Here is a 19,486-nt window from a genome sequence, read left to right as displayed (position 1 = left end):
TTACTTAAAAAGCTATAATTAAAAATGCTTAGGCCAAACTGCTTCATCGAACCATTTGAGACAACAGACTTTGTAGAACGAGGTGAGCTACGAGGACCTACCACAAGATGGCAGCATTATCCCATCTGTGCTTTACCAGGCGGCAAGTCTAAGACACGCTCATCTGTTGAGCCTGCTCTAAAACTGCCCAGCTCTTCCCTGAAGCCATTCTTAAGAGTTCTGGACAGGCCCTAGCTCCTCTACAGTCCAGTACACCCATGATCTCTGAACTCCTTTGATTCCCAAGATCTTGGGTCTGGCTATCATTATTTTTCAGTCTAATTGAATACGGAATTAATCATAGAAGCAGCGCCTTAGGTATCCAAGGATTACAGTCTCCTTGTCCATGTTTGATTTGCAGGAATTAAATCTTTTTATTGTAACATTCCTTATTTGGCATTTATGTAATGCAGTTTTTTATTATAGCTATTTTTAATGTCTGCATAATCTCACACTAGATTCAATTCAATCTCAACTCTGATGATTATTTCTATGTGGCAACTTGGCTAGACCACAGTATCTAGATAATTGGTCAAATACCACTCTAGATGTTGCTGTGAAGGTATTTTTTAGATGAGACTAACATTTAAATCAGTGGACCTTAAGTAATACAGATTACCATCCATAATGTGGTGGACCTCGATCAATCAGTTGAAGACTGAGGTCACCTGAGGAAGAAGGAATTCTGCCTCTAGACTGCCTTTGGACTCAAGCTTCAACATCAACTCTTCCCTATGTCTCCAGCCTGCCAGCCTGCCCTGCAAATTTTGGAACTGCCAGCCCCTACAATCATGTAAGCCAATTCCTTAAACCCAGTATCTATACACACACACACACATCCTATTAGTACTGTTTCTCTGGAGAACCCTGATTAACACACCAACTATAGGCCAGGCTCTACTGCATGGAATAAAAAGGTGATTAAGAAATATCCTCATCTTGAGAGCCACATGAACACATAACTAATGCTGTACATATGAAGTCAAATGTATTATGAGGTAGTATGGGAACAGAGAAAAAGAAATTCTTTGGAAAGTGGTCTGAAAAACCATAAAGTGACATTTGAGTTGCAAAGAATAAGTGTCCAAAAGGCAGACATTATAGGATAAAGGATCCCAGGCAGAGGAAACCCTGTAAGCAAAAACAGACGTGCAAAAAGGGGCAAACTAAGTTCCTCCCACCCCACATGGATATCTGACTTCCAGATACTATGTATAACACTCAACGTTTCTTCAGCTCCTACTATTCTGTTAAGGGTTTTTATGCGTAAATCATGAAACCTTATAACCTTATGAAGCTAGAAACACTTATTATCCCAACTTCACAATTTAGGAATCTGAGGTACACAGGGTTTCAGCAAGTCCAAGGCCCCAAATCAAGCAGGCATATAAACCACAGCAGTGTGACTTCAGAGTCCACAATCCTAACCACTATATTACTAAGATGTTACATACTTTAAAATGTAGAACTTCATGATCAAAGCAGAGGCCAGGAACCTTCAGGTCTATATACACATTTTTGTTTCTTAGTACTCCCTTGCACCAAGTGTTCAATATACTTTTTGACTGTCTTTTCCAAAGTTCTAATAAAAGTCCAGCCTAGAATAGGAGTAAGCAGCACCCATACATGCTCAGAGTGGCCTTCAGCCCCGTCCTCGTGCACATTTGAGCACTGCAGGCCTCCTGAAGCACGTGAGGAGTGTATTTATGATATTTATGATCTAAACCAGAAGGAGCAGCTACAACCTTCTCTTCCGTTTACAATGAACTGACAGTAGGGGGCGACCTTTCACTACTTTTATCCTAAAATACGTGGATATTTTAATAATTTATCATCCTATAAGCCTCCCTTATTCAGGGTACACGAAGGATACATTGCCTTTCCCATCTACATCTGTGCTGGCCTTTCCTTTCCTCTTTCTCCATTACCACACCCATCCCACCCAAAATTTGACCTGCCTTCTCTTTGCCTCCCTTCCTTCATGTTGTGTTTGTGTGCTTTAAGAGCTTTTCAAACTAGTCATTGGAACTGTCTCCCTTAAGTACTCCCTTTACTCTCTTAACGGCTTTGAAAATAAACCTAGTCTCAAATGCTAGCACCCAAATGCTAACCTGAAGACTACATGGCATCTGGCCTCACACATGCAAACAAAGCTAAAACAGTATGAACAAGCTAGCCACACAACAAACCTTAAATATCTGGTTAACATGAACAAACTTGTAATACAGGAACTATCTTCATCCAAAAGGAAAAGCTATAAAGTAAGTACCTAAGTAAATACATGCACAGTGAGGTCTGGAGGTTTTATGATTAAGAATCATGGCTTTGGAGGAAATTATATACATACGCAGCAGCAACAGTGCTAGGATCTGAAAAGGATTTCGTGAGTGGACCAGCCAGTTCCTCACACAATTTACAGAGAACATTAAGAGGAAAATGACAGGAGAGGAAAGCAAAGCAGTGGAATGTTTGAAATAATGTACCTAAAGGGAACTACACAGTGCTGGGCACACAACAGTGCTGGATAAATGACACTGGATAATTCAGAGACTTTTTTTTATTAAATGTGTAAAAAGTAATCCTCATTTCACAAGCTCAATATCAGACAAATGTATGAGGTGTATAATTGGCATATTTACAAACTGTATCCACCCAAACGCTCACTGCGGACACAATCCATATTACATTCAGCATCTGCATATTTACATGACACCCAGTGCAATGGAAATACAAAATTAACGCCTATCATTTTAGTTCAGTACAGATATGATATAGTTTCAAAATAAAGGTAATTTTTTCAGCCAAAAAACAGAATCCTCCCAAGTACCAATTCATTATTTTGTGCAAAAATACAGCAGGACTAATTATAAGGGCTCCACTCAGGTTTAGTCAGTAAGATATGTTTCTATGCTCCTAAAATACAGCTACAGTTTTAGGTTTTAATTACTAGAGTAACAGTACTTCTCACTTACAATTGACCTAAAAAAGTAGATGCTAACATACATTCTTGACACTTTAAAACATCTTCAAAACCCAAATAATACAATTCTAAAAGTATCTATGTGCCTTCCCATTCGTCTGATAAACGTGATTTTAATACAGGTCACCAAAGTTCAATTAATTAACCAGAATTCTATATCTATGTCCTGCCTGCTATCTATTTCAGTCTCAAATCCGACTTTATATCAAAAGCAGCAATTCAGAATTTATTTCATAAGATTAATCCCAAGAGTTACTGGGTAGCTTTTAAACTATTTCACTACTTACAAATATAACACTAGATAGTCTAGACTGGTGGTTCTTTGCATCAGAATTATCCACGGAGCTCTTTAAAATTTACATGAGTCTCCCCTACCAAACTAATGAGTAAGAATCTTCCAGAATGTCGGTATTTTTTTTAAAGTTCCCAGGTGATAATGATATGCAGTTTAGTGTGGGAACCTCTGACCTAGAAAAGCCAGACCAGTGCAGTGGTTCTCAACTTTTAAGGTACATCAGAATCACTTGGGGAAACTTTTAAAAAAAAAAAAGGCAAAACAAACATTTGCTTCGGTGGATTGAGAGTGGTGTCCAGGAGGCAGCATTTTAAATAATCATTGCAGTTGGTCCACAAACCACTCTGAGAAACAACGCACAGCCTTTGTTAGATTATAAATGAGTACATTCAGCAATTTAGGTGACATTGTCCTGCAAGTTCTAATGAATCCTGCCCTAGGAGTTTCAGCTAGTGTTTGAGGACAACACATAGCCTTTTTAAGTAAAATATATCTATATTCTTAAATATAAGGTCAAAGTCAAGTGAAGTGTGAGATCATAATTCATTCATAAAGAAGGCAAAGGCTTTCAAACAAACTAAACCTTTAAACAGACCAGTTCTTAGCACTCAACTTAAATCCAAGGCCCTCTCCATCATTAACTAGCCTGAGAGGTGATCAGAGGTAGTGATTCCAGCTTACTAAAAATGTAATGCAGATCATAAAAGATACACATTCTAATCATACAGCCTTACAGGTTCTGTACAGTCTCTATGGAACAGAGATTGAAGACCAGTTGGGTATTAAATAATACTAAAACAGTGAATAATATACTCTCAATATTAAACAATGAAACTTCATAATATTTCCCTCACATAATAAGTTTCTACATATAATACTGGACGGAAAAATCTAGAAAACACTAAAGGTATCATGCTGCCTCTTTTGTGTAGAAATTATTTACTAATTTTTCACCATTCCTGTCATTATCTACAGAATGGGCTGTTGATATATACCATTCTACTTCAAGAATTTTTTAAAAGCACAAAAAAGTAACCACATTAAGGCAACACAGCCAATCAGAGGATAGACAGAACCAGCGATGAGACCTCCCATTTGGAAAGATGGGCTGCTCCTCTGATAAACCTGACAACTATATCTCAGTGTGTGACAACTCAGTTACTAAGTATTACAAATATTTAAGCATTTGTGTGTGACAGTTCCACCACCACTGCCACACTTTAGGAACAGATATAACCTCCTTTGAACCCAGAAGTTCTGTAAGAACTAAACAGCAACAACAATGCTAAGAAGCAGACAGAGCATACAGTTAGCCGAATCTATCTGGCATCTTGCTCACCTATCCCACGTCTAAGACGCTATTATTTCCTGTGTGCACACTTTCTAGCATGTTCTGCACAAGGGCTTACACCACCTCTTTTCCAGTGGCCTACGTGATTAACCAGTTGACATTTCTTCTTAACCAAGTAATGAAAAGGCAATTGCCAAAATCCAGCAATGTACCACCAGAAAGGCAAGTCGTTTCATAAAATAAGAAACTGTAACTTTTAAATCCACACTTATTAAGAACCTAAAAAATTCACACTAATTTTTAACCACTTAGAGTCTAGACTATTAAAACAATCAAACCATTCTCCAGTTTATAAATGATTCAAAGCCAAAAGAAGGAATTTTAAAATTAAGCAAAAGAGAAGTTGAAAAAGTTACATATAAATATCCAAACCAACACACATTATGTCTTCTACTTAGAAAACAAGCTTCTTTAAAGGCTGAAATGAAGATATGCAGACAGGGCTTCTGGGAAAAGGATTTCAAAATGTGACACACGGGCATAAGGCACCACTTTAACTTCAGGCACCACTTAAGTCATCTTACATCCAAAGAACACGGGACAGTGGAAGGAACACACACACACGGCCAACTCCTCACGTCCGTTTAGCTGGTTTGGCAGTTAACTGCTTTTCTCTTTCAAATTCCTTCTCTCGTTGCTGTTCCCTTTCCAACTCTTCTTTTTGCCTCTTCTGCTGCAGCTTAAGTGCTCTTTTCTAAAAAATTTAAAAGCCAAGAGAACACTCAAGGGTTATAGGTTATAGCCTAATTTAAAAGTAATATTGCTTTGAATTGAGGTAAACAATACATATTAATAAATTTCATGTTTAACGTTTAAATTTGTTCTGGGTAATTTAAGGTCTACTTTGATACAAAAAAAAAATGTTACTCCAAACTCCTGTTCAATGAGAATTGCAGTGACATATTCAGAGAATATGAGCCTACTAGCCCAGCTACTAGGAGACAAGCCCAGAGTGGGGTTCAAGGCTCTATGTTTTAAAAGAAAACAATGTACCATGAATTAAGTATGTTACTGTATATATGTCAGAAAATGAATACTGAAGAAAGACAGTGAATCTCTGCTTTTATAACAAATGTGAAAGAATTTTCAACTCACTTTTAACTTTGATGTCTTTTCATGAAGCATCAGCATCTCTTTTCTTATATTCACCAACTTGGCATGATAGTGTTTCGCTTCAGTGAACTTAACGGAAAAGGAAATGAAAAGTCAAGTTAAAACAGACTGAAATATCAAAATGCATAAATAAGTCAATGCCTAAATTACAGTTCATTCTTTTAAGTTGGTCAAATTTTTTAAAGCCTTAGTCCTTTCCACATTTTAATTCCAAAATTCAAATTTCATTTAAACCATTAGTCAGATTTTGAAAACACCTGATTCAGTTCAGACAGATAAAAAAGAGGTACTAAACATGAAATAGGTATTTATACTGTGTACACATAAAATTTTGCTTTAAAAACAGGCAATATATAAAATTCCAGGAAGACTATCCAATAACGCTACCGGTTTCACTTTAGAAAAGTCAAGCCCTCTCCACTGGCTTCACAGGGGAGAGAGCGAGCCGCGGAACGTGGGCCAGTTCAAGTGAAGCGTCTGCCCATCAGGGAAAATCAAGCCGTGCCCAGGGAGCCCTGAGAGGGCTGTGGACAAGTTGCGTCATGTCCTTGGGCTTCTGAAGTCAGACCAAGCAGAAGAACCTCTGTGAGGACATTTTTCTTCCCAAGGAGTGATAAGTATAGACTTTCTATCTCAGCCAGAGAGGGGACAGAAGGAAAAAAGCACCTCACTCTGAGGCAAGGTAACAGAAAGAGAAGACCAGCTAACAAAAATGAGAGAAGTGTCAGTGGAGATTAGCCACCTTCACGTAGCTACAAGTCACGGCACAGTCTGATGAGCTCTAGAGCTTACAGACCCTCTTCCTCTCTCTCTGGGCCTTCCAGTTTTCAGTTCCTAAATGAGAATCAAAACCACTCTTGGGCTGAGAGAAGAAAAACGAGTTAGACTTAGTTTCTGCCCCTTCAGACTGAAGCAACAGTATTACATCTGCTTCGTTCATTCATTTATCATTCATTCATTCAACAATTACTGGTTCTGCTGCACCATGAACTCAGTGGGGAAGACAAAAGTAGGTCAGTTGAGCCCAGCCCACTTCCTTCACAAGAAGTCAGGACTACTGAGTAGAAGACTTTGTATTTACTACCACAGGCCCCTGCCTAATGCTAGAGAAGACGGACTTTGTTTTTGATTGTTGTAAACAGAAAACATTAATAAGCCACATTTGTCCAAAGAAAAGTCCATTTTTTGAGATGCGTATGAAAGTCCGCAAAATCATGCAAACCAAGCTATTTCTAATATTCGAGGTAAAAAGGAAGGTAGCCACAAGTTTCTTATTCTTGTTAATTCCGTCTCTTAAAATAAAGAGTATCAGTTCCTCTTATCAAAAAGCTAGAGCTTCTGACGAAATTCAACAATTGTCATTTACTGTCAGAATGTGGCTTTGGAATAGATATAAAGGGTCCGAAAAGGACCCTCAAAGGGTCTGTTTCAGCATTGATTTGTTATGGCATTATGAAAATGCCATACAATTAAATAAAATGCTAATTTTAAAAACCATGTAATTGCTAGAGATGCACATTCCTTACTTTTACTTCTCTAAGTCTTTAATTATGAGATCTATTTCAGACTTCCATACATAAGTTTAATTTCCTATCAAAAGTTCAACATTTGAAAGATAACAATTGAAGACAATGGAAGTTCTAGTAAAATAAATCCAGGTTTCTTGTTAAAAGATAAATTCTAAACTTTAAAAATTAGAAGATCCTAAACATACATAAATACATAGTTGGGAGAATAAATCTTATTTCTCAAATAAGATGTCATTAAGCTAGGTCAACTAAATCATACTTACCAAAGCATTAATATCCAACATGGAATGACATTCTTTAAATTTTGAAATTTCTTGTTCCAGTGTGTCTAATAAGACAACTTGGTTCTGTCTGAAACAAAAGCACACAGCCAAAATAAACTTTACATACTGTAAGTTCTGGTCCATTAAAAGGAGTTACATTCATCTTGGTTAATATTAAAGGTGGAAATAAGGTTGGAAATTTATTGACTCTTCAAGGCTTATTTGGTTTAGCATAACTTTTTTCAAAATAATATTCCAAGCCACATTCTGATAACTAAATGTGCCTTTTAGTTTTGCCTCAATTTCAGACTCTAATAACTAAAATCATCAAATCATTTTAAATTATTTTTATAATGTTATTTCTAGCAACTCTTGGCATTATCCCAAAAAAGTTTATACTATCTTGCCCAAGAAACTTGATGTTTTATATATATTAAAATTGCAACATTCCCATAAAGGAAATGAGGAGCAATGACTTTTCAGATTAGAGCTGGAAAAAATGCAGTATCAAGCGATAAATAAGAAACAAGATGAGGGGCTGGCCCCCATGGCGCAGCGGTTAAATGCACACGTTCCGCTTCGGCGGCCTGGGGTTCACTGGTTCGGATCCCGGGTGCAGACATGGCACCGCTTGGCAAGCCATGCTGTGGTAGGCGTCCCACATATGAAGTAGAGGAAGATGGGCACGGATGTTAGCTCAGGGCCAGTCTTCCTCAGCAAAAAGAGGAGGATTGGCAGCAGATGTTAGCTCAGGGCTAATCTTCCTCAAAAAAAAAAAGAAAGAAAGAAACAAGATGGAAAAAGCATAGGACTAGGAATCACAAGATCCCCTGCCAATAACTAGTTGTGCGATCTTGGAAATTTAGTTTCTTTCTCTGGGCCTAAATTTCTTCATTTATAAAGTGAGAAGGTCAGACTAGATAACTTTTAAGGTTCCACATTAAAATTCTGACTCAAAACCTGTTGAGGAAGAGATGCCAACTTCCCTAATATTCCTCTCAGATCAACCAATGGATCACAGGAAAAAGTGACCCTGAGGGGTCACCTAATTGAAGATTTTAAAGAAAACTACAGACAAACAAAAATATGACGTGATTTCCTTGCAAAACTATGTTAAACAGAACAGAGCTGAAAAAAAGAAACAGCAATGAAGAGCCTGAAGGGCAGTTACAACATCACCACCCCGTAAGGAGTTTGTCATATCCCACACGTCACATTCAGCTCTGACTAGAGATCACAGAAGGTGAAATACAGAATGGATGAGAGGAGAACCCAGGCAGACAACGATGTGAGATAAGCAGGACAGCAAAAACAGGCTGTTACAACCGGAAAACAATAGAGAAAAGTCAACAAAACCAAAAGCTGTTCTTCAGAAGATCAATAAAATTGATAAATGTCTAGGCAGACTAACAAAGAAAAAAAGAGAGAAGACACAAATTACTAATATAATTAATGGAAGAGAAGTGATCACTACTGATCCCACAAACATTAAAAGGATAATAAAGGAATACTTTCAACAACTCTATGTCCACAAATTTGACAACTTAGATGGAAATTACTAATTCCTTGAAAGACACCAAAAACCAAAACTCACACAAGGAGAAACAGATACTCTAAATAGGCCTATATTTATTAGAAAAATTGAATCAATAAGTAATAGCCTTCCAGAAAGTACTAGGACAAGATGGCTTCACTGGTGATTTCTACCAGACACTTAAGGAAGCAATTATACCAATTCTCCATGATCTCGTCCAGAAAACAGAGCAAAGGGAGCACTTCCTAACTCATTCTATGAGGCCAGCATTACCATAAAACCAAACTAGATAAAGACAGTACAAGAAGGGAAAACTATACACCAATATTTTTCACGAACAAAGATGCAAAAATCCTCACCAAAATATTAACAAATCAAATCCAACAATGTATAAAAAGAATTATACACCATGACTAAGTGGGATTCACTCCAACTATGCAAAGCTGCTTCAACATTCAAAAACCAATCAACATAATCCACCACATCAACTGGCTAAAGAAAATCTGCACCGTCATATCAGTTGATGCAAAAAAAGCATTTGACAAAGTCCAACACCCATTCGTGATTAAAAACACTTTCAATAAACCAAGAAGAGAGAGGATCTTCCTCAACTTGATAAAGAACATCCAAAAAACCCTACGGCTAACATTACACTTGTGGTGAGATACTAGATGCTTTCTCCCTAAGATCAGGAGCAAGGAAAGGATGTCCACTCTCACTACTCCTATTCACCAGCATACTAGAAGTCATAGCTAATGCAATAAGCCAAGAAAAGGAAATAAAAGGTATACAGATTGGGAAGGAAGAAATAAAACTGTCTTTGTTCACAGATGACATGATTGCCTATGTGGAAAATCCCAAAGAATCAACAAAAAACCTCCAGGAACTAATATGTGAGTACAGCAAGGTTTCAGGATACAAGGTTAATATACAAAAGTCCGTTGCTTTCCTATATACTAGCAGTGAACAATTACAATTTGAAATTAAAAATCAATACCATTTACAATAGCTCCCCTCAAATGAAACACTTTGGTATAAATCTCACAAAATATCTACAGAGTCTATATGCAAAAACTATAAAACTCAAATGAAAGAACTCAAAGAAGATCTAAACAATGGAGAGATAGTCCAAGCATATGGAATAAAAGACTCAATATTGTTAAGATATCAATTCTTTCCAACTTGATCTATAGATTCAATGCAATCCCAAGCAAAACCCCAGCAAGTTATTTCATAGATATCAACAAACTGATTCTAAAACTCACATGGAAAGGCAAGGACCTAGAACACGGAACACATACTGAAGAAGAACAAAGTTAGAACACTCACACTGCCCAATTTCAATAAAACTACAGAAATCAAGACAGGCTGGTATTGGCAAAAGAACAGACACATTGATCAATGGAACAGTATAGAAAGCTCTTAACTAAACCCACACAAATATAGTCAATAGCTCTTTGACAGAAGCAAAGGCAAGGCAATAGAGAAAGGATAGTCTTTTCAACAAATGGGTGAGGGAGCAGTTGGACACTCATATGCAAAGAAATTAATCGAGATGCAGACCTTATACCTTTCATAAGAATTGACTTAAAATGGGTCACAGATCTAAATGTAAAATCTAAAACTTCTGCAAAAGACACTGTTAAGAGAATGAAAAGACAAGCCACACACTTGGAGAAAATATTTGTAAAACACATAAAGGACTCGTATCAAAAATATACAAAGAACTCTTTTCTCTTTTTTCTTTTTTTTTCTTTCTTTTTTTTTTTTTTGCTGAGGAAGATTTGCCCTGAGCTAACATCTGTTGCCACTCTTCCTCTTTTTGCTTCAGGCAGATTCACTCTAAGCTTACATCTATGCCAATCTTCCTTTATTTTGTATGTGGGTCACCAGCACAGCATGGCCACTGACAAGTGATATAGGTCCACGTCCAGGAATCAAACCCTGGCCGCCAAAGCAGAGCACGGTGAACCTAACTACTAGGCCACAGGGCCAGCCCATACAAAGAACTCTTAAAACTCAACAATAAGATGATAAACAATCCAATTTAAAAATGGGCAAAAGATCTGAAAAGACACCTGTTATATAATCATGAATTTGTCTGATCTTTGTCCCAGGTTTCTTGCATGGCAATTCTAAAACCCTTTGAACTTTCCAAATGATAGGAATTTATTATTCATGAGCCTAAGTTTATGTTACTGAGGTGACTTATGGTGGGCCCCCCAGAGCTTCAGGATGAGGACTGGACAAGTCAGAAAGATTAATTATGTGGTTAGAGGGTTGGGGCTTTGAGCCATGTGGTATCAGCCCATTCTCCAAGGAAGGGAGGGTGACTGGAGACTGAGTTCAATTATTTGGCCAATGATTCGATCAATTACACCTACGCAATGCAGCCCCAATAAAAACTCTGGAGACCCATGCTCAGTGGAGCTTCCTGGTTGGCGAACAGACTGATGTGCTGGGAGGGTGACGTGCCCTAATTTCACCAGGAGAGGGCACAGAAGCTCTGTGTTTGGGATGCTCCCAGACCTCGCTCTGTCTCCTCATTTAGATGGTCCTGACCTGTATCCTTCATAATAAAACTACAATTGTAAGTACAGTGCTTTCATGATCCATAAGTCTAGACACTGTAGAAGAAGGTTCCAGAGAATATTTAGCTATAATGTAGTGGGGCAGAAATGATTGAACTTCCTTTGCCTTGAAGTTTTGTACAATCTAAGGTAAATATGCTGGGAGTGATCATGAGGCCTTGATGCAGTATCTGAGGAGTGATCTTCTGAGGAAAAGGTATTTCCTTGGAAGGTCCAAGCCTGAATTATCTCAAAGGAGGCAACTTACAACTGCACCTCCCCAGCTACTTTCAGGGACCTGGATCCAAGAACCTCTTCTTTCTTTCTTTCCAATGCTCTTAAAATGACAAATACATACAAAAGAATATTCATAGCCTTTCTTATATATAAAACTAAATTTCTTTCTTGGCCTCCCTTATCCATTGTTAGCTATAAAGTAAACTTAATTTGTATCTACTACTATCTGCTCCCTCACCTCTGTAGGCCTCTTTCTATAATGGTAAAGTGGCTTAATGAAGATTAAACTGTGTGATGACAGAGCCAGGACTAGAACCCAGGTGCCTCTCTCAGCCCAGCAGTCTTTCCCCTACATCTTCATCTGCAGTGAAATTGCTGGAGAGATGGATGAAAGAAGCAGCTACTACGAAACACGTCTCTATTTCCTTTCTCTGAAATTTGCTTATATTTCCTTAATACTCAAGAGGTATAGTAAGTGCTTATCCATCACATTCAATTGTTAATTCTGCCACTACCTGTGTAATCTTTTTCAAGTTACTTAACCTCGCTGACTTCAGTTTCCTCAACTGTCAATGGGAATAATGTTAGATACTTCATAAAGGGGGTGTTAGATACTTCATAAAGGGGGTGTCAGGATTAATTGAGATATGGTATATAAAGTGCTGGGCATGTAGTACATATAGACAGTAGCTGATTTTATCATCATCATCATTATCATCATCATCATCATTGGCTGGCTGCCTAGGAAGATAAATGGGGTTATTCAAAACACTAAATTTTAGCCAATGTCTTCATCAACTAAACTCTGCAAATAAACATGGATTCCCAGCTTCTTGTAAGTAAAGTGTGATCCAGATATGCTTTGCTTGCAGAGTTTCTCACCTTCCTTCAGTCTATCTTACCTTATCCAAACTCCCCCACAAAATCTTTATGACTTTTTTGCCCTAAGCATTGACTGGCATCAAAATACAAGGCATACCACACACTAGGGATAAAAAAAATCTCACTTGGAACTAGAAGAAAACTGAGAATGTTGCCAACTCTTTAACTAAAGTAATGTCCCACATGTGCTAGAACATAGTACTACTTTGATACTCATTTATCACTTTCAAATCCAAGGATTACAACATTACTTACTAACATTTATTAAATGGACACAGTTGATTATTCCTCTCCTTTTGCCCTCATAAAGGCTTGTGAGATAAATTTTCAAAGGGTAGGTCTTAGGGCAGCAGCACTTCACAGCCAGTTGAAAGCTGACCACCACAAAAAGAAATGACACGCCAGCCTGGGCAATCCAGAGAGGTCCTGACGCAGGAGGAAGCAGAAGTTAAGTCTGCTATTTCTGGGTGGGAGCTGATAAAGTCAGAGTGTATATTTTTGCATACTGATCCCACTCTGTGGGTTCTGTTCTTCCTTATCCTATTCCTCTCTTAGCATATCCTCCAACTCTTTATTTAGCTAGTAGAGTTAGCTACCAGGAATGAAATGGGTCATCTCAAAAAAAGATACTTAACGATTTCTGGAAACTCATGTGAACGGACAACTGAAAAAAGTGTGACTTTTACAGAGGCAATCTTTCAACTGTACTCAGAAACAGTTTTATACCCATCCTGCAACACTCCGACACACAATACTTTCATAAAATAATGGTAAAACACCAAACTAATCAGAGTCTAGGTAAGATTTAGGGGTACTTCTCAGAAGAGATCATACACTCTAGGAGTATTCATTTCGTATTTTTTTACATTTGTACCCGTCCACTTCCATTTGCTATCACTAAAGATATAGAAATACTTGATTGTATTAAAGGTTACAAAATATACCTTCACACAGAATACACTCATACAGTAAATTACGACTACGCCCGAGGGGAAAGGAGCGCTTCTGTGGTTTCTGTTAGCTCACGTGAGTTCCTGGAGGGCCTGTTTGGATCTCTGCAGATCGGGCAGGTAGTGAGAAAGCAATCCTTCCGCCAGCTGCTCCACAGCTTTGTCGTCTACCATCAGGTCCTCTACTAACCCTTCGTCTGGAGAAGTGTCACTTAAACCTGTTCCCAAGCAAAAATCGAATTTAGGAAACTTTTACACTGACACAGAGAGTGGGAGGGAGGGAGGGGAAGGAGAGGAGGCTGGCAGCGGGTTCAGAGCACAGAGACACGATACTACAGCGTCCTGCTTTTCTGTTTTTTTAACATTTACCTTCTGAGCTGCCTGTAAAAAGTGGGTTATAAGCACTCAAAAATTGTTTTTAAGCTACTAGTATAAGGTAAAGTTCAAGTTAAAAGAATACTAACACAAGCAAAATTCTGTATATTTGCATATTTTTCAAGTAAAGGATTTAGTTTTCAATGGATTATTAAAGGAGTCTGAGTTCTAAAAATGGGAAACAGTCACTAAATTAAAGTAAGAAATTCCCACTTTCAGAAGCATACAGAAATTATATTTTAAAAAATGCAATGCCTAAAAATATTTTTTTTCAATTCTACGCAAGTAAAAACATGGGTCAATATTTACTTTGCCTATTGCTTGATATATTATTTACATGTAAAGGGGGGAGGGGGTTGTTTTATCATTTGTTAGAGAGAAGAGGAGAGATTTTCTAAGAATTTCTCTTCTCTTGAGATTCAGCACCTTAACTTCTCATAGAAAATAGTGTATGACTGTCTAGCGTCATCGATCTAGACGTGATGCCAGGTACTATGCCTCATACTCTTCCTTTGAATAATAGCAGTGTAAGCCCTGTGCCAGGCATTCAAAAATGTCTAAAAGGAATACCCATCAATCACTACTCCTTCCAAGAAAAGTACAAAACAATTTCTAAACCAGGTTCTATTAATGGTTTGTGAGATTTTAGAATCACTAGTTTAGAGTGAGAGAAAAAAAAAAAGTGAGATGGTCACATTACCAAAATTGAACTCTAAAAGCATTTTTAAACTATTAAACTCTGAACATCTCTCTTCAATCATAATGTGTTAATAACTGGTGACATCAAATTAGAAAATTATATAGAATACATTTATCATGACACATTGCTTTTAGACCATTTCCAAGCATAGTTTTTACCACAGATTTAAATTTTGGCAAGATTGAGAAAAACAATATGCTGCCATGTTCAAAATAAGCTTTCAGAGATGAGAATAAAATAGTGTGATTTTTATTTTGATCCTGAGAAACATGAACAAACTTAGGAATTCTCAAAGTTGCAAGGCAATATTCAAACAAGTAAGAGCTAACTAGAAACTGAAGCACTCCATAAGTGAAATAAAAATATAATGGGAAAAGTGGCTCATTAATGAATACTGCCATTGCTGTACCATCAGATGGGATGTGAATAAATTATACACGAGAATTAACACCATGGCTTAAGGCTTGATTACAATAACAGTGCAAACAGCAGCAACTTTAAGAAAATACAGAAAACATAAGTATTACAGATAAAGAGAAACACCCAAATAAGGATATTTCAACTTTAAGGTATAACAACTAATATACTTCCCTTACAATATATATACATTTAACTCTTAGGACATCCCTCCCCCCGCCTTGCCCCTGCCCCAGTCTTCTGGTGAATTATTGGAAGAGTCTAAGTCACTCAAGTTTCTGTATACATTTAGTTACTAAGTTCAAGGTACTTCATTATGAGAGATCAAAGAAAAAAGGGTCTTCACCGTATTCATACAGCAAATCTATATTATGTACTAGGTTCTGAGGTTACAACAATAAACTAGGCAAATCCCCTTCCCTGAAAGAGCTCAATCCAAAGGAATCTTAGAACGCGAGAAGGGCCATTAGAGAGACAGAGACTGTCAGGGGAATTCAGAGGAGAGAAAGATCACTCTCATCAGGGAAGTCTGGGAACAATTCCTAAAGGAAGTGTGGGCATTTGAGGCTGAAGAAGTTTTAAAACTGGATGGAATTTTCATTTCAAGTGTTACTCATAGTAAAAATTTAAAACACAAGAAAAGGGGGCATAAACTGAAAAGTAAAAATATTCCTTTTCACTCCTTACTCCAGACAGAGTCACTCCGGAGTTTCTTAGACAGCCTTCAAGAAACTGTCTTTGCATACGCACACATAGAGCGTTTTTATCACAAAAGAACTATTACTCATATTGTTCTAAACTTTTAAATATATATCTTAGGTATTTTTTCCATATCAATATATACAGATCTACTACCTTCTTTTTAACAAAATAGAATTCTACCATATTTGTTTAATCAGTTCCCTATTGTTTGGGACTAAATGTTTGTGTTCCCCCAAAATTTACATTTAAGCCCTAACCTCCAACGTAATGGTAATAGGAGGTGGGGCCTTTGGGAAGTAATTAGGTTTAGAGGAGGTCATGAGAGTGAGGCCCCCACGACGGGACTGGTGTCCTTAAAAGAAGAGGAAGAGAGACCAGAGCTCTCTCCCCCCACCACGTGAGGACACAGTGAGAAGGCAGCCATGCGCAAGATAGCAAGAGGGTCCTCACCAGGAAACTAATCTGCCAACACCTAGATTGTGGACTTTCCAGCCTTCGGAATTTCCAAGGATAAATGGCTGCTGTTTAAGCCACCCAGCCTACTACGGCATGTTGTCAGAGCAGCCCAAGAAGACTCAGACATCTATGAATGGGTACTGAGGTTATTTTCACTTTTTGCTATTTCAAACAATGTGTCAGTCTTTCTGTACAAGAAATTCTTAGATTGACAGGACAAAGGGTTTATGAATTGTTAAAGTACACAGTGCAGAACTGCCTTCCTAAGAAACGGCACCAATTTATACTCCTACCAACAATCTAAGAAGAGGACTACTATTTCCACATGGGTACGAATTCTAAAGAGGAGAAGGGAGTCAATATGAGTAAAGAAAGCAGTACAAGGGAAGGAGGGAATATGGGATTGCTCTGGAAAGAAAAGGTAGTTTGGGATGTCTGGAGTATGTGGCATATAGCGCAGTGAGCTATAAGATCACGTGGCCAGCCTATAAGAACCCTTGAGCGCCAAGCTAATGGGCTGGACGTATGTTTAGTGAGTAGCAAGGAGCCACTTAAGGCTTCCAAGCAAGGAAATGACACAAGTGGAGCTTTATCTTGGGGCACCGATGGGCAGGAGAGGGATAGATAGACTGGAGGTGGACTAGTATTACAATTGTTGTGCTAAGGGTGAAAATACAAAGAGGAGGTGGAAGTTGTATAGTAGAACCCCCTAGACCTAAGAGAGGCTGGAGGCAAGTGAGAGGAAAAAGTCAACAGTAATGTCAAAGTATCAAGTGAGAGTGACTTGGCACCATTAATAGGATCAGACATCTGCTTTTATTTATGTACATGCTGTATGTAAGGTTAGTGCAAAACAACCACGTCAAAGTATGCAAGCAGATGGAGAAGCAGGCAAGAGTTAGGAAAGGGACCCCAGCTTCACATACATATAGGGAAGTCATATTTATAAAAGCAACTTATTAAGGAGTGAAGAGAGGGGGAGATCACTGAGGACAAGCAAGACCAAGAAAGGGATGAGAGCACTATTTTGGGATAATCCCTATATTTCTGAAACAGGAGGTAAAACAAAAGGCACATCCAAAGTCCTGCGGCCTTTCTCATCTAGGGTTCCCTATCCGTAACACAGAAACTGCTTTGAGCAACTATTTTCTCAATTCTCCCAAAGATGGTACATAAATAGTACCATTCTGGATGCAAAGCAAGTCAACTCATTACATTCAATGCATGCCTTAGAGCATTAGGACTTAAACCTCTCCTGGAACTCCAGATGAGAAAGACTGCTGGAGGAACAGGGACACAGTAATGTCAACCAGCAAGACAGGGCATTCCATGATTGAGCGGTCAATAATACTGGATACATCAATTCTCTGAATTTCAAACCGATCATCCTTCTGACAAATTCATCCTCAACCACTTACGCCTAACAAAGAACCGATGTGCTGGAGTCAGCGCACAAACTCAGAACGACTTCACCACCAATCGCCTCCCACTGCACCCCATACACCGCTTCCCCTCCAGGCCTCCCGTCCCGCCCACTCCACCGGGCAGGGGGCTCGGCGCGCTTCCCCACTTCTGCACGCGGGCCAGAGCCTCGGGGCCGCAGCTGCCAAAAACTGCTTACTCCCGCGGGGCGGCCCGGGAGACCCAGCCACTCGGTCCCGGCCGCCCGCCCCGCCCCGCAGCACGTACCCAGCGTAGGCTCCGCGGCCCCCAGACAGTCCGGCGGCGCTGTCAGGACCCCGTCCGGGGGGGACGGCCCAGGGACGCTCATGTCCCTTCCGCTGGTAACAGGCAAGGGGCAGCTGTGTAGACTGTCAGATGCAGGAAGGAGGAACCGAACGCATCCAGCGCCCGGCCGGACAGAAGCAACGGTCGCACCGGAAGTGACGAAGCCGGAAGCTGGCAGCCTCGGGGCACGTGACCGCCTCCACCACCACCACCACCCCCCCCCCCCCCTTAATCCCCCCCCACCCCCCCCCGCTGGGCGCTCCCGTGACTGGGCGCTGACGTCCTAGTTGGATGGAGGAGGTGGTGTCAGTAGACTCACCGATGCTGGCTTCCAGTCCCTGCTGCCCTGTTGTAGGGGGCGGGGGACAAGAGGGCGGTGGGCGGAAGGGCCTGCTCCGGGTGGGTCTGGAAGACGGCCAGAGCTTTGTGTTGATGGTGGATGAGCTTTCAATTTGTTCACTGAGGCCATGCCCAGCTTTTCAATTCTGTGTCCGTGTTAAAGCAACACCTTAGAACGAGGACTGCGTGCTTTGCCTGCGAGTTGGACTATTAAAAAAATTCCGTGTTTAGCTCTGTGTGAGCTTCGGCCTTGCTAATGATTGGGAGATTTTCCAGCATTCTGGTTTCCTCTTGTTGATTGTTAAGTGGATGATTTGAGGCCCGAGTGGCAGCATCTACTGAATGAATTCAGCCAAATTACTGGAAATTGTACTTGCTCAGATCCTGTGGGATGATGTCATGAATTTTGATGGAAAACAAATTGGCAGAGGCAACCTCACACCAACAAAACAATCAGCTCTGCCCTCCTACCTTAAACTCTTTACCTCGCCTGTAGTTGTGACCTTCTAATGTTGCTCCTCAAAATTGCCTGTCCAATTTTCTACGCTGCAGTCAAAGCTGTCTTCAAAAAAATGAGAATTTATGTCAAGCCTCAGAAATTTGCACCTTACCAGTGCATTCACACTCCTTCCTCTTTTGGCCTCCTTTCTTCTCAAGTTTAGCTCCTCCTTACTACCTGTGGTAGGCAGAATAATGGCTGCCCAAAGATATCCAGTCTTAATCCCCATAATTTATGAATATAAATTTCATGACAAAGAGGAATTAAGGTTTCTAGTCACCTGATCTTAAAATAGATTATCCTGGATTATTGAGTGGGCCCAATGTAGTCACCAGGGCCTTCAAAACTGGAAAAGGGGAGGCAAGAGAGTTGAGTGAGGAGGGAGATGGGACTATGAAGAATGATTAGAGAGATGTAACACTGCTGGCTTTGAAAAGAGAGGAAGGGGGCCACCCACCAGGATTGTGGTGACCTCTAGAAACTGGAAAAGCCAAGGAAACAGATTCACCCCTGGAGCCCCTGGAATG

At 39.5% G+C, this 19,486-nt stretch overlaps 1 protein-coding gene across 1 annotated transcript; it reads right to left on the bottom strand.

Moving 5' to 3' along the window:
- Positions 1-4,291: 4,291 nt before the first annotated feature.
- On the bottom strand, positions 4,292-18,254 carry BLOC1S6 (biogenesis of lysosomal organelles complex 1 subunit 6). Its single transcript, XM_046654873.1, has 5 exons — positions 18,083-18,254; positions 13,820-13,961; positions 7,571-7,658; positions 5,761-5,847; positions 4,292-5,359 (listed from the first exon to the last, which is right to left on the bottom strand). The coding sequence occupies exons 1-5, from the start codon at positions 18,162-18,164 to the stop codon at positions 5,240-5,242; spliced, it is 519 nt and encodes a 172-aa protein (XP_046510829.1). The 5' UTR covers positions 18,165-18,254; the 3' UTR covers positions 4,292-5,239.
- Positions 18,255-19,486: the final 1,232 nt, after the last annotated feature.

The sequence above is a fragment of the Equus quagga genome, chromosome 2 (assembly GCF_021613505.1).
Source record: "Equus quagga isolate Etosha38 chromosome 2, UCLA_HA_Equagga_1.0, whole genome shotgun sequence".
NCBI lineage: Eukaryota > Metazoa > Chordata > Mammalia > Perissodactyla > Equidae > Equus > Equus quagga.
This window is presented reverse-complemented; position numbering and strand designations above follow the sequence as displayed.

Excerpts from the sequence above, each read along its gene's own strand:
- BLOC1S6 (XM_046654873.1), bottom strand. The coding sequence starts at position 18,164 with ATGAGCGTCCCTGGGCCGTCCCCCCCGGACGGGGTCCTGACAGCGCCG. Across the intron at positions 5,848-7,570 it reads TGTTGGATATTAATGCTTTG|TTCACTGAAGCGAAACACTA; the intron begins GTAAGTATGATT and ends TTTTCCGTTAAG. Across the intron at positions 5,360-5,760 it reads AAAAGACATCAAAGTTAAAA|AAAAGAGCACTTAAGCTGCA; the intron begins GTGAGTTGAAAA and ends TAAATTTTTTAG.